General features: G+C 39.6%; 1 protein-coding gene across 2 annotated transcripts; it reads left to right on the top strand.

Moving 5' to 3' along the window:
* Window positions 1–15749: 15749 nt before the first annotated feature.
* On the top strand, window positions 15750–23422 carry LOC105014910 (sushi domain-containing protein 2). Of its 2 annotated transcripts, XM_010877620.3 has the most exons (15): window positions 15750–15933; window positions 16207–16405; window positions 16489–16640; window positions 16877–17044; window positions 17165–17339; window positions 18295–18496; window positions 18923–19008; window positions 19095–19363; window positions 19470–19613; window positions 19704–19862; window positions 20190–20438; window positions 20763–21041; window positions 21132–21308; window positions 22711–22807; window positions 22970–23422. In XM_010877620.3, the coding sequence occupies exons 1-15, from the start codon at window positions 15870–15872 to the stop codon at window positions 23031–23033; spliced, it is 2484 nt and encodes an 827-aa protein (XP_010875922.2). In that variant the 5' UTR covers window positions 15750–15869; the 3' UTR covers window positions 23034–23422. The 2 variants fall into 2 exon arrangements, with proteins under 2 accessions (XP_010875922.2, XP_010875923.2); XM_010877621.4 differs by lacking the exons at window positions 22711–22807; window positions 22970–23422 and having other exon boundaries at window positions 20763–20946; window positions 21132–21268.
* Window positions 23423–25999: the final 2577 nt, after the last annotated feature.

The raw sequence follows: 25999 nt of genomic DNA, 5'->3' as shown, positions 1-25999 counted from the left end.
CATGTTGGATTTTAAACAATGACTGGAGGTCATATTGTACATTCTTAGCTTTACTAACAATTTCATCTATAGTGTGTGAATTATTTAAAAATGAAAAAACTTTTTGTACATAGTACATTTGTGTTCCCAAAATAAATGAATTGTAATAAGATAATGTATAACTATGGAGTCACATTTACTATATATTTACTACACATTTACCAATATACCATGACAAAGGGGTATTTGTAGGCACAATGCAGTTTTGGGGTACCATGGTATAGCCCTGAGCCATAGCACCTTGGGTATCATGGCACCCCAGTATGTTCTCATGTTTAATCAGTTGAACCAATATGGATGAAACATTGAGAGCACTTCAACCTCATCGGCTATGCTAAGTACTGGAATAAAAACCTATGCATCACTGTTCAAAACAGTGTATTTCTGAGAATATGGAGATAGCAGAAAAAAGTTGCAGAATAAGACTGAATGTAGCTGATTTAACTACTTAATTATTTAACATTGATTGGACACATTCACATCTTGTCTAAGTCTTCAAAACCTAATTGAATATAAAATTATTTTTACACGTAGAAATCTCAAAATGACTCATTTGCCAGTATCGTGGCTGGTTAAGATCCTCAGACATGCCTCTTTGAATCCAATTAAATTAAACTGTCAAAGTGATTCATTCTAAGCAATAATTATCTCACAAAAAGAACTTCAAGTCTGTCTGACTTTGTAAGGGGGAGTTCATTATCTAGTCACTGGTAGGTACAGCGTCATCATTGTGCTTTTGTTCAGAACTTGTTTTTTCATCTGAAAAGTTGCCCTGCAACCAGGTCTATCTGTGGCATCCCTATAAAAGGTTACCAAGGCAACTAACCTACTTCCATGTTGCTTTGATCAATCAGAAAATATATTTGGCTGATATTTGAGCCATAACATTATGACCACTGACAGGTAAAGTGAATAACACTGATAATCTCGTAGCACCTGTCAGTGTGTGGGATATATTAATCAGCAACATTCTGTCCTCAAAGTTGATGTTTTAGAAGTGGGAAAAATGGGCAAACATAAGGATCTAAGCAACTTTGGCAAGGGCCAAATTGTGATGGCTAGATGGCTGGGTCAGAGCATCTACAAAACTACAGCCCTTGTAGGGTGTTCCCAGTCTGCAGTGGTCAGTACCTATCAAACGTGGTTCAAGGAAGGAAAAGTGGTGACGGGTCAGCCAAGGCTCATTGATGCACGTGGGGAGCGAAGGCTGGCCCGTGTGGTCTGATCACACAGACGAGCTACTGTGGCTCAAACTGCAGAAAAAGTTAATGCTGGTACTGATAGAAAGGTGTCAGAACACACAGTGCATCACAGTTTGTTGCATATGGGGCTGCATAGCCGCAGACCAGTCAGGGCGCCTGTGCTGACCCCGTCACTGCCTAAAGCACCTACAATGGAAAGCAACTGGACCACAGAGCAATGGAAGAAGATGGTCTAGTCTGATGAATCACGTTTTCTTTTACATCTTGTGGCTGGCCGTGTGCGTGTGCATTGCTTATCTGGAGAACACATGGCACCAGGATGCAGTATAGGAAGAAGACAAGCCGGCAGGTGCATTGATGATTTGGGCAATGTTCTGCTGGGAAACCTTGGGTCCTGCCATTCATGTGGATGTTACTTTGACATGTACCACCTACCTGAGCATTGTTGCAGACCATGTGCACCCTTTCATGGCAACGCTATTCCCTGAAGGCATTAGACTCTTTCAGCAGGATAACGCGCCCTGCCACAAAGCAAAAATGGTTCAGGAATGGTTTGAGGAACACAACAACAAGTTCAAGGTGTTGACTTGGCCTCCAAATACCCCAGATCTCAATCCAATCGAACATCTGTGGGATGTGTTGGACAAACGGGTCTGATCCACGGTCTTAAAAGATCTGCTACTAATGTCTTGGTGCCTTATACCACAGCATACCTTCAGAGGTCTAGTGGAGTCCATGCCTTGATGGGTCAGGGCTGTTTTGGTGGTAAAAGGGGGACCTACACAATATTAGGCAGGTGGTCATAATGTTATGGCTGATCTGTGTGTATATAAGGACAAAATCTAAATAGAAAAAATAGAATAGAATGTTTTTTAAAATAGTTTCAAAACATGCTAAAACCAGTGTCTGCCATTATATATCTTTCCTGTTCGTTGATTGTTAATACATTTTACTTCTTCTTAAAGCCTCCATCACAATAGCTCCCAGCTGGAAATAACCCGAGACCTGTCCCTCAAACGCACATAATTTCAAGCCATTCTGTTTCCTACCACTTTGCTACCTCAACCAGGACGTACACCATCATGTATGACGGAGGAGCACAGTCCCCTACGTACAACCATGATTGAGCTTGCTAGGGTTCAACAAGACAAGGTGCCCCACCCCAGGTGCTGTTGAGCTCATTTCCACCAGCTTATTAGAAACTCCTGCACATTCTCAGTATTGAATCAATTAAAACAAATACTATCAGAAACAAATGTAAATTTCTAGCACACACATGCCAAATTTGTGTCAACTCCGTCATCTTGTCCAGGTCACAAAATAATGAATATCTTCATTTTTTATGCAATGTGGGAAAAGTATTTTGGCATGGGGAATCAAAACATTACACTGGTCACTAGTGATGTCATGGCGTGGCTTACCCATGAGCTGTAGGAGGGTTACATGCTCATGGGAATGGCGGTCGTAGACCCTCTACCTCTATAATGAAAAGGACATTATGGGTTAGGTAGGGGCAGGAATCAACAATTGGCCCAAAACCATTCCTGAATGACCTCTGAATGGTGAAACCTAACATTACCCCACACAATTTAATTGAGGAACTCATGGTGTGCTGCCCCAGCATTGTAAGACTCAAGAAGAGGCTTATGTTCTACCACCCCATCTTCATATTAGGCTGCACACATTACTATGTTTTCCCAGAGTTGTCCAGACACATGGACAGTTGATCATTGGACAATGATATTGTGCAGAACCTGTTTTGAGTTTTGGCCATGTAGAAGGCTGATTTATCAACAAAGATGTACTTCTGATGATTCACAGATGCTCTGTTTGTGGTTTTCTGTTTGTAGCTATCTGATTTACTCCTTAGAGTGTTGATTCTGAACTATTCCATTTTCACATACTTGGCAAAACAATGAAAAATACATACAGTATATTCACCAAGTGATTAATGATTAGGAACAATGAGCATCATAATTGTAAAACATATTTTAACAATAAGAAGAAAATCCTATCAAAATGTATGAATAATCTATTTCAATGTGAAACAACAATTGTGTCTTTCTAGATGACACACAGATGTCTGATCTTGTTTGTTACTCTGCCACTGTCAGAGGGATTTAAAAAGGGCTTTTTCTTTTGGGTTTGATGTGCTAAGAGCGGGAAATATTACCACATACTTGTGTGAATAGTACCAAACCAAATAAAAGAAACTGCCTCTAACACTGTGACTCAATGATCACATTTAGAAACCTCCATAACGTTTCAGATACACATCTGATTTTCCATGTGTGTCGCTAGCTTGATAATTCTTGTACTTTACAAAAATAGTGAACTATTCTTGTTAGTTAGTAATTGGTGGGTCCCTACATGGAAACGTAGGTCTAGAAAAGGGGCGTTCTACTCTTCTGGACGTTTCTTTCTCTAGCGCCCTCTAATGGCACTTGTACATCAGCACTGAATGAACACTTGCCTTGCCTCATCACTTTCTAGCAGCTCAGTGGGCACCAGAGAAATCAAGGTAGAGAGTGCATTCCTTTCTGCTCATAACATTAAGGACTTCCTGGTTGAAATTGCATCATGTGTGCTTGGGAAGACACATATCTCTCCATCCACTGTCCCAAGTAGCAGGATAATAATATGGACTGCAAGGCAGTGCCTTTACCGCTGCACCAGAAGATCATTATTTGAGTTTTTTTATTCTAAATCCTGTTTTACACAACATAATATATTCATTTTATTAGAAAAATTTGTTGAATTGGATTTCTCTGCACAATTATTGACAATTTAATCATCATGGTATGACCCATGTTTGCAGCCTGGGATAAGTCTTTTGCAACAGCTGTCTTCGCCCACACACATTCAGTTATATAGATCTGGCCCACCTTGTTTCCTAGCCACTGAAATCCAACACTACTGTTGTTTGCTCCTTGGGGTTTAAGGCCGGGTGTCTCTGTAAAGCACTTTGTGTCAACTGCTGTTTTAAAAAGGGCTTTATAAATACATTTGATTGATTGATTGTTTCACATCACACAAGCCTACTTTCCATACAATCGCATAAACCTAACTGACTCACATTCCCACTGCACAACCTACACAAATACAAACTCTCTCATGCAAATGAAAGCCTTTCCGTCACCCATCTAAATCCTCTGGTTCTAGTGTTTGTTTTCCCATTATTGTTTCTTGCCAAAATTCTATATTTAGCGTGTATTCTTATCCTATCCTATCCTACTTCTGTATGTTTTGGAGCTCGTCCTACATAAACAGCAACAGGTATTTGTATGTTGGTTGTATTCTGTAGTTGTTTTGTACAAAGAGCCATCAAGTGATCTCAGAGTTTCTATTCAGTTTGTGATTACAGTTATTTAATCGCTTTGGCAGCCTACGGTTATTAACAGTATGTGCTGATTATTCAAAACTCCTAGTGCAAAGCTCCAAACTGATCACACTTGTAACATGTTAAGTCCAACATTCAAAACAATGTCTTTCACAGCAAGATCTTTGACTCAGCCACATTCAAGTTTTTTGTGAAATATAATTACTACATTGGTTATCATCTAGTCATCAAAATATAACATGGTCCAATTCTCTCAGTTTAGTCTGTTTATTCTGTTCTTGGCATTTGGCAAAAAGGTCTTATCCATATCACAATGAATATATTCATTTTTCATGCACTGCAGAAAAAACGTTTTGATGAAGACATTAATGAAAACTTTGTTTACAAACATTGATGCAAAAAATGCTTGATCTTGTTTATTGTACTCAGTGAGTGTCAAATGTGTTGGAGCAAGCCAATGTCCTACCTAAGCCTAAAACCTAGATTTTATCTTTGAACTGAACTTGATGATAATTGCATATTTGTTATTACTGTTGTACAGCCCTCAAGCCCAATTTTGTTTACACTCAGTAGAGGAATTTGCTGCATTTTAACTATAAAGCTCCTCACATCTTTCCTCGCCATCAGCAATACCGCTAAGAACCATATTCATAGGTCATATCTCATAGTCCTTTTCTATAGATATACTGCCCTGGCCTGTCAGTTTGCTGGCCTGTCCTGTCTGTCTACTGCCTTGTCCTGTCGGTCTGCTGCCCTGGCCTGTCTGTCTACTGCCCCGTCCTGTCTGTCTGCTGCCCTGTCCTGTCGGTCTGCTGCCCTGGCCTGTCAGTTTGCTGGCCTGTCCTGTCTGTCTGCTGCCCTATCCTGTCTGTCTACTGCCTTGTCCTGTCGGTCTGCTGCCCTGGCCTGTCTGTCTACTGCCCCGTCCTGTCTGTCTGCTGCCCTGTCCTGTCGGTCTGCTGCCCTGGCCTGTCGGTCTGCTGCCCTGGCCTGTCTGTCTGCTGCCCTGGCCTGTCTGTCTGCTGCCCTGTCTGTCTACTGCCCTGTCTCTGTCCACTTAAGTTGCAGTCAAATTTGGCTGCAAGATGGATTAATCGCAAAACTTTAAGCCACCCCCAATACGTTTGCGTCACATAAATAATGAAACTGAAAACAATTCAGCATAAGTCAACAAATTGGAGGAAAAGGTACTGAACCATAAATTAGCAACCAAGCTGTCAACTAAGGCTGTGGATTTGTAGCGCTGGTTCTGAAGCAATAATCAAAAATAGGGTCAAACCTGTGACTTAATGACAGAGTCCGTCAGTTTTATGAATTCTTGTATGGAAAACATTCTGTAGACCTTCAAACATGAATTTTTCTGGAGGAGTGTATTCTCCCCTCCCTGAACAAAGAGAATTTAGATGACATAAATAACAAAATTCCTCTGCTAGAAATATGAGCCACAATCCAAAGCAATTAGCAAGAACCACGGTCTAGATCGTTTCTTCAGTGAGTTTTCTAATACATTCTGTGATTTTTCTCTCAAATTGCATAAAATGTTCACATTTTCCAATGGTCCAATTTCTCTCCTCAACATAGATAAAAAGACCCTGGCCGACAGGCACGGTGCTTTGATGGGAAAACTAGTCAACTCAGATCGGATTGGCCTTGTCCCAGTTGGAACTTCTTTTTTGGTCTTTGGGTGTTTTTAAAGTATAATATTAACTATCTGAGCTGACATAATGTGGAACTCGCTGCTACATCTCTTGATGTGGATAAAGCCTTTGATCTAGTATGTCCCTACCTACAGGGATCACAAGCTTAAACGTTCCAAAACCAAACCCTGTCACCCAAACCTAACCACCACAGAGTGATGGGAGAAGGATGGGCACTTTTGCCAAAATCCTTTAAGAAGTCATTTCAATATATACTGAAAATCACAGATAACCAAATAAAATAAAACAAACATGAATCTAAAACTATCAAATAATAACGGGAGTGTTGTGTCCCCGCAGGTTGTGTCATGTGGACACACACACACACACACAGTATTCCTTAGCATTTAGATAGACTCACACACACAGTGTTCAGAGTGGGCTTAAGATATGTGTGATGTGTTGAGGGCCGAGAGGGGAAGGAATGACAGCCCAACACGTAAACTGTGGGTTGATGGAGGGGTACACGTGGGGCTGAGTGTGTGTGTTTATGGTGCAGTGTGAGCTGGCAACAGGAATAGGGCTTGCTGGATTTTGCCCCGTCCCAGATCGCCATCTTGTCAACTCAGTTGCCGGGCCTTGTAAAACCAACATGGGACATTTGAGAGAAGATTAAAAAACGAATTGTCATATCGTAATACTTAAAGGCTTGGATCCAGTAGGAGGACACATTTAATTTCCCATGGAATATGGGAACACATTTGTATCCCTCCCTCTCTCTCAGCATTTGTGTCGTCCCCCTATATCCATTCCGGATGCTATCTAGATAGCCACAAACTATCGTCAGGCTGGCGGCCCTCCTAAGTAAAAACGCTGTGCTGTCAGTAGACTCAGATGCCGGGTGATTTGCAGACAGCCTTTAGCCGCAAATCTCCCCAACTGTGATGCAAATCACAACATAAGCGGGAAAACTCCACTCACCCACTGGCAGAAGGACTTCACAGCCTTCTGCAGTAGGAAGGGATATCACTGCAAGAAAAGGGGGATCACAATACTCTTTAACCTGCAACTAGGGTGGGCATGGCGAAAGACCTCAGCCGCTATCGAGCCCTGCTAGCACCCAGAGAGCTCCACTGCCTTACAGCCAAACGCAGACCATCCACGGTGGTAAGAAACAAAAAGTCAACGTAGCTGTTCATGTTCGTGTCACCCTGGAGGACAGAGCATCAACAAGGATGAGATCAGGTGGATGATAATGTACACGTTGAATGGACAGTACTGGTAAAGCTATGAATATCATTAGCATTCAAGATGCCTACAGGGACGTTACACTTCATAAAATGTTTGCTGGGAAAAAAAAAAAAAGGTTGAATGCCTATATACTGTAGATCCTTGTTCATAAGTATGTAAATTTAGTCCAAACACTCAATTCTGAAAGTTTTTTGCACTTGACATTGTTTAGAGGGATTACGCCTTCAGAATTAACAGATTCATGCTACAGTGACTGGTGATGTTGATGATGAAAATGCAATACAAAATATTATTTGGTGCTTACAATCAAAACAGAGCATACTCTCCATGTATACACTTTCTAAATGATCAAATCTTTCATAGGGTTATGAGCAAATTAAATGTTTATGTTTGTAATTAAATACAAAATTTGCATTCAGAAATATTGGGTATTGGTTTATAGGAGGGGTGATCTCTCCAGGTATCTGGTTAGAAAACGTATCCCTTTTTGAAGTATCCTATTATCTCAATGCAATACTGTGTTGGTTACACTTCTGAATTTGTCCTCTGGAGGGGGCAGAAAGAGGAAAAAATTTATCATGTTTGTGAAAGACAAAGTAAAATGCATTGAAGTAGGGCTGCACGATTTGGATGAAATATTGAAACGCTATTTATTTGACAAATATTGCAATTTCGGTTATGATTTGCACTTTTCAAACATGGGTGTAAGCAGAGTGTAATCTCACAGGGTGTAAATAATCTCACTTAAAAATAGGGATCATAGCCTACATAAATTGCTATTAAACTGAATAAAAATTTAGTTTTAACTTCAGTGTTTTCTATTTTACACATATACCAATTTGTAGGTGCAGCCACGTCAAACTATTCGTTTAACCTATCATTTAATGCAAATGCGTTGGCAGCGTTTGATAATTTGTGCCGTTGTCACAGCTTGTATATTTTATTTCATATAAAGCAAGTTTGTAAGCACCGACATTGAAGCTGAAACTTTTAATAATTATGCTGTTGTGTCATCTAAGTGGGACAATATCTTGGTGCCACTCGCTTGCTTGAAGCAGACGACTTCGCTAGCAGTTAGTTAACTCAAACTGAAATGGAAAAACATTCAAGAATTAATGGAAGTATTTAAACAAAAGTTGTCCAGGTATTCAAGTAATCTAGTAAATACTTACAAAACTATGACGAATGTACAATACGTTCTCGTTGCCTCGGGTGAAGCGCATCTCATGCACCTTTTTGTTGGAGCTGAAAATTGCGTAATTCGCGATTTGGATATTGCACACCTCAATATCGCAAATTCGATTATAATTCGGTTAATACTGCAGCCCCACATTGAGCCCCTATCAATTTAGTAAACAAGCAAGTTTATTTACAGTGGGGAAAACAAGTATTTGATACACTGCCGATTTTGCAGGTTTTCCCACAAAGCAAGTAGAAGTCTGTATTTTTTTATCATAGGTACTCTTCTACTGTGAGTGACGGAATCTAAAACAAAAATCAAGAAAATCACATTGTATGATTTTTAAGTAATTAATTTGCATTTTATTCCATGACATAAGTATTTGATACATCAGAAAAGCAGATCTTAATATTTGGTACAGAAACCTTTGTTTGCAATTACGCGTTTCCTGTAGTTCTTGACCAGGTTTGCACACACTGCAGCAGGGATTTTGGCCCACTCCTCCATACCTTCTCCAGATCCTTCAGGTTTCGTGGCTGTCGCTGGGGAAGACGGACTTTCAGCTCCCTCCAAAGATTTATTTATTGGGTTCAGGTCTGGAGACTGGCTAGGCCACTCCAGGACCTTGAGATGCTTCTTACGGAGCCACTCCTTTTGCCCTGGCTGTGTGTTTTGGGTCGTTGCTTTGTATGTAGGAAAACCTGCAAAATCGGCAGTGTATCAAATATTGTTCTCCCCACTGTATATAGCACCGTTCATACAAGCAATTCAATGTGCTTTACAAAGAAATTATAAAACAAGGGGACTCTAACCACATAAAACAAGGGGACTCTAACCAAATAAAACAAGGGGACTCTAACCACCTTAATAATAAAACAAGGGGACTCTAACCACCTTAATAATAAAACAAGGGGACTCTAACCACCTTAATAATAAAACAAGGGGACTCTAACCACCTTAATAATAAAAAAGGGAGACTCTAACCACCGTAAAAATAAAACAAGGGGACTCTAACCACCTTAATAATAAAACAAGGGGACTCTAACCACCTTAATTATAAAACAAGGGGACAACATCATAATAATAAAACATAGAATAAGAAATACAATAAAAACAGAATAAAAACATAACTGGCAGAATCCGTAGTAGATCCCACAAGGAAACTAACAGTGTGGTTAAGTTTAAGCGCTCAGTCATAAGCGCACGTGTTTTTAACCTGGATTTAAAAATTGATACGTTTGAGGTGCATAGATCTTCTGGTAGTATATTCCAGTTGTGTGCAGCATAACTGCTAAATGCAGCGCAATGTTTAGTTTAGACTCTGGGCTGTACTTGCTGACCGAGTTCATGGATCTAAGAGCCATGCTCAGTTTTTAATCTGCAAATGTAACCCATCTAATGGGTAAATACACGGTAGACTCGTTATGTGGAAAGTTGTTTAAATTAAATTGGACACAAGACACCAAGGACCAAAGGACTCACTGAGTAAGTATAGGAATATAAAAGGTATATTAATGTTTAGAAAATGAACAAAAAGAGATTAAATATTTGCACTCATCGACTGTTGCACCCGAAAATAATGAGATTAATGAGATCCACGTATGGCGCACTGAAATAATGTCCTTATCTGTTGCTCAATGGTGGCTCGCCATCTTCTTTCAGGAGAGTTTCACTGGGACCAATCTAGATTCTTCGCCCATTACACAGGAAGCCCTCCCGAGATAGAATTGGTTTTCTAAAACCCCCCAGCCTGCATTAGTTCGTCCGTATGCTTAGCTGCTCGCTCGCTAATAAAAAACGGGGTCACAAGGGGTTTCCTTGAATAAACTTGTGTAAGAAGTATTTTAACAATCATAATGCTGTTTGTGCTACCTTTATAACTGGACTATCTTCCAAAGGGTTACACAAACATGTCTGAAATGTATTCAGGGCCTAAACCTTTCAGTGATTTACACCGAAGAAGCACTTAGTGAAAATAGGGGGTGGGTTATTTGCTAGATCAGCAATACCAATTTACAACAATACTAGTCTACCTATACCTGCCTATCTATAGTCTACCTATACCTGCCTATCTATAGTAGTCTACCTATACCTGCCTATCTATACTAGCCTAAACCTGCCTCATTTATAATCCGACTGGTTGTACCCTCCACTCAGGAAATAACACTTTAATACACCCCAAATATTTCTAAGTACTTCAAACTCAAGGATTTTCTATGGAAGTCATTGATACAAAGTCTTATGTAGGTCACCATCACACTTATGTACATTCAGCTTAAAAGTCTAGCATCATAACAGTGCATGCGTTATCATTATTTGCTGATTGGTTGTCTGGTGCATTCAAACCAGATTTCCACCTAGCAGATCATTGTCTGCATCTGGCTTTGATGGTGGTGTAATGAGACAGGCAGGGATATTGAGCTCCTCTATGGTGATAACCGTGAGTTACTGTCTCACTAAACCATGTAGTATCCATATGTATAATCCCATGGTCGCTTTAGCTATTGTTATTCATGGCTAAGATCGTTATTTCTGACCTGGGGTAATGCTTTTTAAAGTGTTTTCAGCCATGTTTCCATAAAACTAGACATGTCATTTATTTACGGTTTATTCCATTGATTTTAGCTTGTTGTTTACAACACCCCTGGGGACTGACTCTGGAGAAAAAGACGTGTCCCTTATTGGTCTGGCGGTTTACCATGCTCTTGACACATTTATGTGATCATTGAATGCTTTCAGCTGAGGTTTGAAAAGTGCAAAAAAGCAAAAACTGCAGTCCAGAGAGAATAACAGATGATGTTAAAGATCAGGACACAAATTACTCTAGGCCTCTAATATAATCTTTATTATATCAGAGTTACTCCTTGTGGTGGGATAAAAGGTCAGCCATGGTTTGACTGCGATGTGATAAGATATTGTGTAATACAATGACTTGTTAATACAAGAATGTTAATTACAACCATATACTAATTTGAATCAGTTCATGATAGAACCTAGACATACTGAAATAGAACACGTTATAATAGGCCTGATAGTATGGTCTGTTTACTTATCTTATTTATGCTATTTAAACTGTATTTATAATGATCATAACAGAATGGCACAATCATTAAACAAAACATGGCAACAAAGAAAAACATGAACTGACCCCTATTCAAAAGTCTGCACACCCTTAGTTCTTAATACTGTGTTTTGCCCCGTTCAGCATCAGTGACAGCAGGCAGTCTTTTGTAATAGTTGTCTATGAGGCCCCAAATTCTTGCAGGCGGTATAGCTGCCCATTCATCTTGGCAAAATGCCTCCAGGTTATGCAAAGTCTTTGGTTGTCTTGCATGAACTGCACGTTTGAGATCTCCCCAGAGTGGCTCGATGATATTAAGATCAGGAGACTGTGATGGCCACTCCAGAACCTTCACCTTTTTCTGCTGTAACCACTGGAGGGTCAACATGGCCTTGTGCTTAGGGTCATTGTCATGCTGAAAAGTCCAAGAGCATCCCATGTGCAGCTTTCGTGCAGAAGAATGCAAATTGTCTGCCAGTATTTTCTGATAACATGCTGCATTCACCTTGCCATGAATTTTCACAACATTCCCCATGCATTTAGATCTCACGCACCCCAAATCATCAGTGAGCCACCACCATGCTTCACAGTGGGGATGGTATTCTGTTCACTATAGGCGTTGTTGTGACCATAAAGCTTTATTTTGGTCTCGTCCCTCCAAATTACAGTGTGCCAGATGCTGTGAGGCATGTCAAGGTGTTGTCGAGCATATTGTAACCTGGCTTTTTTGTGGCACTGGCGCAGTAAGGGCTTCTTTTTGGCAACTTGACCATGCAGCTAATTTTTGTTCAAGTATTGTCATATTATGCTCCTAGAAACAACCACACCGTGGTCCTGAGGTAACCTGTGGGTTTTTCTTTGTATCCCGAACAATTCTTCTGGCAGTTTTGGCTGAAATCTTTTTTGGTCTACCTTATCTTGGCTTGGTATCAAGAGATCCCCAAATTTTCCTCTTCTTAATAAGTGATTGAACATTACTGACTGGCATTTGCAAGGATTTGGATATATTTTTATCCTTGCATGGCCTAGTAAGTCCTTGCATGGCCTAGTAAGAGCCCGGACTTAAACCCCATTGAAAATCTGTGGAATTACTTGAAGACAGCAGTCCACAAACAGTCACCATCAAATGTAACTAAACTTGATCAGTTCTGCAAAGAAGAGTTTTCAAATATTGCAACATCTAGATGTTTAGTAGAGACATATCCCAACAGACTAAAGGCTGTAATTAAAGCAAAAGGTGGTTCAACTAAATACTGACACAAGGGCGTGATCCTTTTTCCAACTCAGTGATTATGATTTTAAATTTCTTTGTTGTTGGTGTAACATGTTGGTGTTATATCTTTCACTTGGATGTTATAAGTTGCACTGAGTAAATACAGCTGAATGAAACAAAAACTGTGTCTGTCTTCATTTCAGGCTGCAAAGCAACAAAATGTGATTATTTTAAAGGTGGGTGATTATTTTCTATGCCCATTGTATGTATGTATACCGTGGGAAGAACAAGTATTTGATACACTGCCGATTTTGCAGGTTTTCCTACTTACAAAGCATGTAGAGGTCTGTCATTTTTATCATAGGTACACTTCAACTGCAAGAGACGGAATCTAAAACAAAAATCCAGAAAATCACATTGTATGATTTTTAAATAATTAATTTGCATTTTATTGCATGACATAAGTATTTGATCACCTACCAACCAGTAAGAATTCCGGCTCTCACAGACCTGTTCATTTTTCTTTAAGAAGCCTTCCTGTTTTTCACTCATTACTTATTAAATGCACCTGTTTGAACTCGTTACCTGTATAAAAGACACCTGTCCACACACTCAATCAAACAGACTCCAACCTCTCCACAATGGCCAAGACCAGAGAGCTGTGTAAGGACATCAGGGATGAAATTGTAAACCTGCACAAGGCTGGGATGGGCTACAGGACAATAGGCATGCAGCTTGGTGAGAAGGCAACAACTGTTTGCGCAATTATTAGAAAATGGAAGAAGTTCAAAATGACGGCCAATCTCCCTCGGTCTGGGGCTCCATGCAAGATCTCACCTCGTGGGGCATCAATGATCATGAGGAAGATGAGGGATCAGGCCAGAACTACACAGCAGGACCTGGTCAATGACCTGAAGAGAGCTGGGACCACAGTCTCAAAGAAAACCATTAGTAACACACTACGCCGTCATGGATAAAAATCCTGCAGCACACGCAAGGTCCCCCTGCTCAAGCCAGCGCATGTCCAGGCCTGTCTGAAGTTTGCCAATGACCATCTGGATGATCCAGAGGAGGAATGGGAGAAGGTCATGTGGTCTGATGAGACAAAAATAGAGCTCTTTGGTCTGAACTCCACACGCAGTGTTTGGAGGAAGAAGAAGGATGAGTATAACCTCAAGAACACCATCCCAACCATGAAGCATGGAGGTGGAAACATCATTCTTTGGGGATGCTTTTCTGCAAAGGGGACAGGACGACAGCACCATATTGAGGGGAGGATGGATGGGGCCATGTATCACGAGATCTTGGCCGACAACCTCCTTCCCTCAGTAAGAGCAATGAAGATGGGTCGTGGCTGCGTCTTCCAGCATGACAACGACCCGAAACACACAGCCAGGGCAACTAAGGAGTGGCTCCGTAAGAAGCATCTCAAGGTCCTGGAGTGGCCTAGCCAGTCTCCAGACCTGAACCCAATAGAAAATCTTTGGAGGGAGCTGAAAGTCTGTATTGCCCAGCGACAGCCCCGAAACCTGAAGGATCTGGAGAAGGTCTGTATGGAGGAGTGGGCCAAAATGCAGTGTGTGCAAACCTGGTCAAGAACTACAGGAAACGTATGATCTCCGTAATTGCAAACAAAGGTTTCTGTACCAAATATTAAGTTCTGCTTTTTTGATGTATCAAATACTTATGTCATGCAATAAAATGCAAATTAATTACTTAAAAATCATACAATGTGATTTTTTGGATTTTTGTTTTATATTCCCTCACTCACAGTTGAAAGAGTACCTATGATAGAAATTACAGACTTCTACATGCTTTGTAAGTGGAAAAACCTGCAAAATCTGCAGTGTATCAAATACTTGTTCTCCCCAATATATATGTATGTGTATGTTTATATATATGTGTATATATATATATATATATATATGTGTGTATGTATGTATGTGTATATATGTATGTGTATATATGTATGTGTATATATATATATATATATATATTCATGATACAGCAAAGCATCTCGTGCTTTACTAAACCCTGCATGCTGATTGACTACCACAAAATAATGAAACCGGTCCAACTGTATTGGCAATTGGTTTATTCTAGCAATTGTGTATTGCTTGCAATTGAAGGAAACTCTGGGGTTGAAGAATATAGCTAATATATCATAGCTATTGTCTGTATCCTCTTACTGTTCCATGCGTCTTGACTAAAAACTGCTCTCTTCAGTAGTATATTGGTCATATATCAAAACCTCTTGTGCCTTCCTGCTTATATTGGTTTGGATATCTCCATTTTGTACTGTTCTGGAACACTGAGGGGACCAAATTAGATCTCTATAGAATTCTCATATTGCTAATTGTAATGAAGGCACCACATTGGGATTTTCCTTTTATTTGTCACCTTTGGTTTTTGGTTTGTGATTGGGTTTGCAATATGTTTTGTAAGGGTCTGTAACTAGATGGCCTAGGGGTTCTGTCCCATGAGTAAGGTAGTTAACCTTAATTGCTCCTCACAGCAGTCCCAGCACCTCTCTGATTTGGAGTTGTTGGGCTAAATGCAGGCAAATATCCGTTGGACCTTGAATGCCGAACAAATTTTTTTATACACATCCCTTATAAACTCAGTTGATGAAAGTTGTTTGGATTGTTTTTGTGATGTGTTTAACCTGTATAACAGAGCCATCTGCAGGCGGTGACCCCACACTACAGCCTTGTTATCCAAAACATCTGTCCATATAACACCGACACTGTAGATTGAACTAGTCAACAGAAGATAAGCCACTATGACTGTGTTGTCACAATGACCTTTGCTACCATTTCTCAACAGAGATACCGAGAGTTTACGTGACACTCGACTGCTGAGCAAGTAAATGCAAACCTCTCCATTGTTTAGTCAGTATAGAACAGACTGCTGGTAAGCAAACAAAAAATACAATCCACACTCAGGATGGAAGGAGTCTTCTACCTTTCTGTGATTCTCATCTTCTTGATTGCCAGTAGAGGGATATCAGGTAAGTAGTGGGAAAACAACTTCGTTATACTCTAAATCTATCATGTGACAGGGTGGGGTCAATACCTTTTCAATTCCAATAAATTCCAATAAATAATTCAATGTTTCTCATTGTCTTACAATAGAAAATCTAATTATTTAATTACACATTCTTGATGAGTGGTTTCTACATGAAAGAGGACAGGGTAATGTTTGTGTCTCAAGATTCTTGTTCGGCGCTGTCCCACCACAAATGTGTGTTTTTCTTCTCTGCCATTTCTCCTTTCTGTTACAGGACAGTCATGTGAGGGTAGATGTGGTGACAAACTCGAATCCTGTTCCTGCCATGCCACTTGTGCATCCCTCAGAAACTGCTGTGTGGACTATACAGAGTACTGTATCGATATCACTCCCTACTCAGGAACAATATTTGGTGGAACTGACTTTGTAGTCCTCAATGCACATTTTAATCAGAGCTCCCAAATCATCTGTAGGTAAGTGCAACTACTTCAGTTCACTTGACTTAATGAACCAACTAACTCACTGCCTCTACTGAAAACTGTGTTTGTAACTGCAGGTTCAACTATGACATCCATACCGTGGGTTATGTTGATGCAGACAGCAGATGCCACTGCATCTCGCCTCTGCTTTATGAATCAGGATGGGTTCCTCTTCAGATTTCTACAGACAATGGCACAAACTTTAGCCGGCGTGGAACATGGTTATCAGGTATCAACCATGGACTTACGGCAGCTATTTAACACACACACACACATCTACCAGACGAGATTAAAAATTATTATATTTCAACGTACTTCCACTGAATACATTAAATGATCATATATTTGGTCTCCCAGTTCAGAATATCTAAATTGCGCTAATCGAAATACGTCAAACAACCTAATCCTCATCCACCATAATTTGCAGGAAAATTCGCTTATGCATGACTTTTTAATAATGCCCAGTCCATCCAGGAAAGTTAGATCCCAGCCTTAAAGCGACGATAATCAATTCAACCCAGTGGCAGTACTACGGTACCCCCAATGTTGGCGGAAAGCTACGCATGACGTGGAACACCTCACAGGTGGGAGCTCAGAAGGTCAACATAGAAGTCTGGGGATACATGGAGAAAGGTGAGTAATAGATTTAGTTTAACTGCTGCCAGTGCATTCCATATACATTTAATGGTTTCGGTCGAATGCAACCTGTGTGCTTGTGAGTGCATCCCAAGGATGCTCCCTGTTATTGTACAGGGGATCCCTACTCTGACTCCTGGCAAGGTAACTGGGAATACCTGTACTCTATTGGGAGGGACATACCCAACAATGGGGACTTCAGCTTTCTGCCCAAGCCAGCAGAGAAGACTTTCTCAGACTGGGAGCTTGGCTGTCTACGCGTCAGCTCCAGTTCTCACCCAGACGGAGCCTGGTATGAATAACACGTACTGTATAGTAAACTGAGTTTGAATTAGTTTTTCATCACCACGTCAAGGGAAATATAGAATTTTTTCTAAGATCTCTATATTTCAGGATGTTATGTATCCATGGAATTTCTGTATCAGTTTTGAAAACATATCTTGGACAACATATGCCAGAAAAGGACAGGGTAAATTCAGTTGCCTTGGGGTAAGTCGGTGTTGCTGCTCAGATGCTCCGGGGGAGGGGGCAGGGGGAGGGGTGCTACACCTCGGCTTGTGTCACGTTTGTATACAAGGACATGATGATATCTATTCTGGAGCAATACCAATGCAATATCTTCATTCTATGTGCATGACACATTGCTCAAACACTATCATTGCTGTCATGAGAGAACGTTTTAACAACATTCTTAGCAATTAGTTTTTTGTCAGACAGCGCTACCATGCATTAAATACATAAAATGATTAAAATACGATTATCATTTCTATTACCGATGTGATCATTCACTCAACTTACCCCAAGGCAAAATGTGTTAATATCTTAGCCCACACAGATACAAGAATGCATCTCAGTGCTAGGTTTGGTACCGTACTGCAGCTTACAGGCCAACTGAATTATTATAAATTGGTGATTTGGTTTAGATACCATGTCATCAAAAATATATAGATTTATTTTTTATTTTTTTATTTCCAATGATTAAATGAAATGCATGAGTACTTTTAAATACTTTCAAAGTGCATTTCCAAATCTCTTCCAATATTCAACAACTTATCTTTTTAAATAAATAAACCATTTAGCACCTAAAGAATACACCAACCCCAATCAGCTAGTTAATCATAAACCACAGGCATTATGAGGAAAATTAAGTTATTAATCAATATAAAGTTTAGATAGTTGGGCATGCTCCATCAGTATACATAAACGTTATAACCGTAACTTCTGTCTGGGCTGTGAATGTCCTGTAGGAATGTCCATGCAGTGTGGACTGAAGACCATGTTCTAGCCTGGCATCTGGAGGAGAACTTCAGGCTGGATTCAGCAGCCTGGGCACTGAATAAGTGTATAGCCTGGGACCAGCTGGAGGAGAAACTACCAGACTTTCTCACTGAGATCATTGACTGTCCATGCACGCTGGCCCAGGCTAGAGCAGACACAGGGAGGTTTCATGTAAGTCAAAACAGTAACCGAATATGTTTGTGTTCCCAAATTACAGTGCAAGCACAACATACATGTATTGTTTGAGATGTATATAGACCAGTTGGTAGCATGTTATTTGGAGATTCCCCAAAGATTATCTATAAATGGTTTCATCAGTAACATTCCAACTATCTGCTAATAACTAACTAACTAACTAACTTACTAACTTACTAACCCTTTTCCAATCCTTAACTCTTATCTTAACCCCAACCTTTCACAATAACATGTATAACTCTAACTCTTTCTGATAGTCTTTACTATGATATCTGTGGAGTGTTATTGTATTTATCTACAGAGAATGTATAGATGGAAATTGGGACTCTCAAAATAATGTGCAACCGACCAGTGACAGAAAAGCAGAGCGCATTTACTTTGTGTTATCTCTCTAACTCTCAGACAGATTATGGATGTGATATAGAGAAGGAGAGCGTGTGCACCTACCATCCAGGAAGTGTACACTGCGTTCGGGCCATACAAGCAAGGCAAGTCCTACTAACCCAAATATGTACTCTGTCAGACTGTGAGAATCTGCTAGGCCCACATGTACCACGTCTGGTCGTATTCACAGCCCCAACTACGCAGCAGGACAGCAATGTTGCTATGACCACACAGGAGCGCAGGTTTTAACAGATGACTCCATTGGAGGGAGTACCCCAGATCGAGCTCATGACTGGGGTTCCCCTCCGTTCCTGAAGCCCCCTCGGGTACCTGGGTTTTCCCACTGGATCTATGATGTACTTAGCTTCTACTATTGCTGCCTGTGGTCAGACAACTGTCACTACTACTTCAAACGCCGACCCTCCAGTGACTGTCGGACCTATCAAGCGCCAAAAGCAGGTGACATTGAAAATATGTAGTTGTTTTTTATTGCTGGGACACTTTTCAATGTTTTCTTCAAATAATGATACAATTGTAAAATGACGATATGGCCTTCTAATACTAGGTGTGGTGTTTGGAGACCCACACTTCATTACATTTGATGGCGTCAGCTACTCCTTCAATGGAAAAGGGGAATACACCATCATGGTTTCAGAGAGCAATGAACTGATAATACAGGGAAGAACCGAGCCAGTAATATCGACAAATGGTGAGTTATGTAAAAATGAGGTGAAAAAAACAAATATCTTTATCAACTTATTATCACAGTGATTATTAGTTACAAAGATTCATTTGACAGGCACTACTGTAAAAGCAACAAAGCTGTCAGCGGTTGCTATGAGAGAAGGGACCTCTGATATAATCGAGGTACGACTTAGCAAATCTCAGGACCAGCTACAGGTACTGTGGAACCAAATGCTGCTCACTTTCTCTGAGCAGAGCTGGATGGATCTGAAGGGTGAGACCTTGGCCTTTTTTATGTTTGCCTTTTGATTTTTTTTTTTTTAAGAAGAAGCAAGTGCAGTGGACTGGAGATAAAATTCTGAAGAGATAAGGCTGATGTGGTGAACTGCGATAGAGCTGTCTGTAGCCTTGTGAAAGAGATTATATTTACAATTTCTTTAGAGTTTTATCTTCCCTTTTGTAAAGAAAAGCTTTAATAATCTTTAATTTTACTTGCAAAGGTATTACAGCAGTATTCAACTGGGCTTGTGGGTGTAGAATGTAAAGCATATTGCTTTCTAAGTACAAATCAAAGAACTTAGAAATCAAACTTTTTTTCCAGGTGTGTTTGTATTTTCACCCGCCACTACAAATGTGACTGTCATGTTCCCGTCTGGAGTCGGAATTGAACTGAGACTGAGAGTTGGAACTATTAGCACCACAGTCCTTTTACCTGAGGCTTTAAAGGGTTCCACCAGCGGCCTGTTGGGAAAAATGAATGATGACCCCAAGGACGACCTGGTCACTAGTGATGGTCATACTGTGTCAGATCAAGACAATGCAGAGGAAGTGTTTAAATTTGGTGCAAGCTGTGAGTACTGTAAACGTAATGTAGAGTTTTACCTCTACATTCAGATGCACAAACATATGATACACTGATTGTAGACAAATTGATAATTTACTTAGGTTCAGCTAAGGTGCAGTGTATAATTAAAGATGAGAATTAGGGCCAGGCATATATAGATATCTTGGGCAATTACACTTATCGTGAAATGCCTGGCCCTAGTCATTACACATTTCTATTACACATCGTTCGGTCTGCACAAATAGTTGCACATAAAAAAAGTCACATGAAACATAAGGATCTTATGACCCATTCATATGCCCATAAAAATGTTGAAGTATTTTTTTCCAGGGTCTATTGCGAACGAGTCCACACTCTTCACGTATGATTCTGAACACTTACTGAACACGTATTTCCATGCCCCAAAACACGATGCCAGTTTCCGTCCGGTGTTCTCCATCCCTGAGGATCCCCACGATCCTTTTGTCGTCCAGGCCTCTGAGCTATGCTCTGGGAAGGGCTCTCAGTACTGTAGGTATGACACCCTGATAACTCATAGTCTGGAAATGGGCAATGCCACCAAGGTGTCTTTTCTGGAACACATGTCTGTAATGGAGGATCTGAAACCAGGTATGCACATTGATTTTCCTAATATGCACCATTTGCCCTCTAATTAATGTAGTTTAAAAAGAAGCCTGTCTCATATCTTGTTATCTTCAGTGGTGTCCTGTGGCTGGCTGGCTCCACCCACCAACGGTAAGAAGGAAGGCACCCGGTATACCCTGGGAGCTGTGCTGGTGCTGTCCTGTGACTCTGGCTATCTCCTCAGTGGTTCAAAGAAACGCACATGCCAGGAGACTGGCCAGTGGTCTGGTGAAATAACAACCTGCAAGGCTGGTATGGAATATCGCTGAATTGAAATGCAAAATGATATATGTATACTACTAGTATAAATCATTACTGAAATAAAAGCAAAATTATATGCTGCTTGGCTGAATCATCACTGAAAACAAGTGAAATGTTGTATGCTGCTGGTATGAGTCATCACTGAAATAATGGCAAAATGTTGTGTGTTACTGGGATGAATCATCAACAATATCAACAATACAATAATATTTGCTCTTGGTATGAACTATTGCTTAAAATTGCAGAATTATACTGTACATGCTACTGGTATTATCTACTGCTGAAATTACAGCAACATTTGATTTGCTCCTTTCATGAACAATCATTCAAATAACAGCATATGATTTGCTACTAGGAATTATCTTCACTTAAATTAACACCAAAATTATATTCAGTATGCTCCTAGTATTGCTTGAATAATATCACAATGCCTTTTGCTATTCACACGAATCATCACTGAAATAACATCAAATTTCTAGATGCTGTTGCAATCTCCAAAATCTAAAGTTTTAAAGATTCCTGAATTAACAGCGAAATAATGTATGCTATTGTAATGTTGCTTGTTGGAGGTAAGACAGGCAGGACTTTTCATAGAAAGGCTTGCTGTGCCAGGACATGACAGTTACTGGGATGAATCATTGTCTGGTATTAACAATCAATAAAATAATATGTGATCGGAATATGGCATTTTGACTACTTAACAATATAGATGCATTTCAGGTCATCGTTGTAACAAAAAGAATGGTTTCTGTCATTTTTAAATGGTTCACCCTGATAGTACGGAATTGACTGTGGATTATGTATTCAATTCCAACTTGATCCACAGCCCAAAAAAGGTTTCACTACCCAACTACATTTGGAACTCAAAGTTTGCTACCCATAAACCACATTTCTGTAATTAACAGCAACATGTCATTTCTACATACTCTCCATCCTGTCTTTTTTTTATTCACAGAAATTCTTAAAACTTCCTCACTGATCCAAGCTCTTAGTTTATAAAATCATTTTATGATCACTCCAACAATGCCTTTGACATAAGTGAGACAGGTACTGTATGGAAACATGTTACTGTGGCAGTGCAATCAGCCTGAATTGGATTCATTAAGGAAACAAATAACTGCCAAATGATGTCAATGTTTTGTAGCATTCACTACTATCATGCCAATGAAGGATGCTGATGCCACTACTGTTCTTCATAGTATACTGTGTTTGGTTAGCCATCTTAAATAACATGGGGGGAAATTGACTGGCTGGAACTCTAAGGTTTGCATTCTCCATTTCAGCTGTGGTGGATCCTTTACTAGAAAATGCATTTTGAACTTTAAAAGCTTTCACAACGCTCTAAAAAAGTATTTCTCTTTCCCTTTAAAGCAACATGTGTTTTGTTTTGCAGTTGATCCGGTGGGAATTGCGGTTGGTACAGTTATTGGAGCAATAGCATTAATGTTAATTATTGTGACACTCATAATCAACAGCAGGAAAAATAAAAGGTAGAGTATATTAATCTTATTGCTTTACATTTTACTTTAAACTCTTCCTTTGAAAAATACTCCTTTTATACACTGAACCCATGTAGCCAACATTCATGGTTCTGGACTCAACTTCACAGCAGTTACAAGACTCTGTTTTATTTTTTGCTTTAATCTGTTCAGTGAAACTTCAGCATCTACAGTGTCTGATGATGGACAAGATCAGATAAGTGGGGTTTTCTTATAGACCTTCTGCAGGATCCACACATCTCTTTCCGGACACTTCAACAGTACATATAGTTGGTCCGGAATACCAGCACAGAGATTGGAAAAAAAAACTTTCAGTCTTCATCAAAATGATGTACTCACACACTCCGTTGTGGTTAGAATGGAACCCAATTCAGGACCTTTGCATAAGCGACTGTACGGTATGAATGTCACAAGGTCAAAGTTAAAAACTTTAATTTATTTTGCCTATTGCTGACAGTAAAAGGAGTATGACCTGTAATTCATTTCAGTGGCAAAATACAATGATTGTTGAAAAAATTACTTGTTGAAATAATAGAATAATAAATATCATTCAAAGTCAGTCTTTTTATTTATCAAATGCACCGAATAACACAGCGTCATTCTGAACAATGAAATTCTTGTGACACGGCACACGACATCTACGCAGTAAGAATGAAGAAATATATAAAACAAAAATAGAGCAGAAATATATGTAAAAATGTAAAAAAAAAAAAAAGGTAAAAAATGTAAACATTTTTAAAGAGTGTAGAATGGGGAATATGTACAATATGGGAAGAAGTACTGAATATTATAAAAGTTATTTAAGCCTATTGTCTGTTCAATCACGTGCATTTATTGTCTACACTTGTAAATGTTGTGCAAAATATGAGTATAGTGGTCTGTTATGGTATTACTTTACTTTAATTTGATCTTTGTCTCACTATCATGCTGCAGATTCTTTCATCTTACTATGGGTCCAACTGGCTCAAGAGTGTATATTTTTTTTAATGTCTGTAGGCTATTGGAAAAATGTGTGATAGCAGTGCAGACATTTTTATTTTCCTTGTCTTTCATCCTCCCATCCAATTAATTTCCTAATAGCAATTGTACCTTTTTACATGCACATTTTGCTGTCGCCAACTACAAACATGTTGTTGTTGTTAACAAATCAATATGTCTGGCATCATTGTAAAAATACACACATTACATCATTCTAGAAGTCTCTTTGTAGTTCTGTTATAAATACGTGTGTGTTTACATGTGTGTTTTATAGAGACCATTTATGTCAAGTGACAGTATACTAATCCATTATCAGACGCATGCAATGTGATATTTAATATTGAATTTTATTTAAAAAGTCACCCCCCTCTTGCAATCTGTTTTTTCATCCCACATCTCTAATTGTGGAATGAGGATAAAGAGTAGTAGGGGAAGTCACTTTCCAAATGCCCTGCTAAGGGTCAGACACCTCTCCGACCACACAACCACATGTTGATATTTTTGCCAGTGAGGAGTGAGAACATTGAAAATAGAATTTTGGAAAGACTTGTACCCGACATAGAAAAGCAGAATGAACTAATCATGCGAGACCCATCTGTGATCTTCCTGGTGTCTGTCAATTTATCCACCATCCTTTCTACAGTCTCAACAAAATGTAGTAGCAGTCCACCGTGGGATTGAACTGTACTGGCAAACTGCTACCACCATATGTTTTTTATGTAGTTATTTTACTTCCCTTGAACAGACAATGTGCACAGCCTTTATCCTGAGGGATGGGGAAAACTCTCCACCAACTCTCTACACCTATTTATATCTGTGGTGTAACCGCGTTCTGAATTTATGATCTTGTTCATTTACACTTATAAGATCAGACCGGTTTCAAGCTGTCGTAAAATGTGGGCACAATCTGAATGTAGACATGATTTAGACAGTGGACACGTTAGAATCAGGTTTAAATGAGGCTCAGGTCCACCCTACAGCCAAAAATTTAACATCTTCTGTTGTCTTCTGAGACGGACGGATGGACGGGGAGGGGGGTGATGTGTTATTGCTCCACTGAGCTAGCTTAAATATATGCACTCACTATAATTTTCATTAGATAACTGTGTCTGCCTAATGACTAAAAATGTAAGAAATGTCTATAGGGGGAGTTACTTGTGGCCTAGCTTGAGAGACTAAAGCAAACAACTTCGGCATACAAGATGTGTTTAATATTTTGTTATTGTATTTTATTTAGAGCAGTTCAAAATTTTAAAACAATACTGAAAATATGATGCTCCCTGCCCCCCAAGACAATAACACACTTATAATTGATATCATACATTTAAATGAAAGTGAAATCCCCTTCATAATAGAGCATCACATCCACCTTCCAACTGTGATGCCTGAAATAAGTTTTATAAACTGTTTATAAATTGATTTCAAACAATTATAGTAATCTTAACATGATTGAAAACATCTGCAGAATATAAAGTTTAAAATACACAATTTCTACTACAATCTTTTGTAAACAAGCCGAAAGTAGGACAGTAGTATGCTAGCAGAACCTACTTGAATTTGGCTTACTAGAAAGTCAGTAACTGAAAAAATGACTCATCCTTGATAACAAAAGATGCTTCATGGCCTTCAAAAACATAACACCAAGCCAGAAGTCACTGACTACACTGGGTAAACTGGCCAGAGTATAGAGAAAGTATCAAAACCCCTTCATTGGGGATACACAGGCAAGCAAATGGGGATAATTGGTTAGGTTTAAATTGACTATTTAGGAAAATCTGCATCAACTCAATATCTCACCAGCACCATGTCAATACTTTTGAATACCTGACTCTCATTCACCCCACTGGGTCTGGAGAATTGAACCCCTGGCATGAGGACAGAAAAATGGGGAGGGCCTGATGTGTTGACATTATGTTATGATCTTTTTCATGACCCTCCTAAAACTGACACAGGCTTATTAGATGAATTCTCCTCTGACAGTGAGCGAAAGGACAGAGTTCACACCCAGGGGTTACAGCAGGGCATCCACTGCCTACAGGCTCTTCAGATCAACATTCCCCACTAACTCCATTACCTCAGTTCTATTAGTACTGTATTACTCCCATCAGATGGCCACATGACCATAGATGTATACACACTGCTTATTAAACATCTAAATACATCTAAACTCATATCAGACTATACTAAGGCTTTGACAGTTGGGTA

This window comes from Esox lucius, chromosome 14, assembly GCF_011004845.1.
Source record: "Esox lucius isolate fEsoLuc1 chromosome 14, fEsoLuc1.pri, whole genome shotgun sequence".
NCBI classification, from domain to species: domain Eukaryota; kingdom Metazoa; phylum Chordata; class Actinopteri; order Esociformes; family Esocidae; genus Esox; species Esox lucius.
This window is presented reverse-complemented; position numbering and strand designations above follow the sequence as displayed.

What these genes read in the sequence shown, in the direction of transcription:
- LOC105014910 (XM_010877620.3), top strand. Translation starts at nt 15,870, where the DNA reads ATGGAAGGAGTCTTCTACCTTTCTGTGATTCTCATCTTCTTGATTGCC. An exon ending in AGCTCCCAAATCATCTGTAG is followed by an intron (nt 16,406 to 16,488) that starts GTAAGTGCAACT and finishes TTGTAACTGCAG; the next exon opens with GTTCAACTATGACATCCATA. An exon ending in AATAACAACCTGCAAGGCTG is followed by an intron (nt 21,309 to 22,710) that starts GTATGGAATATC and finishes TTTGTTTTGCAG; the next exon opens with TTGATCCGGTGGGAATTGCG.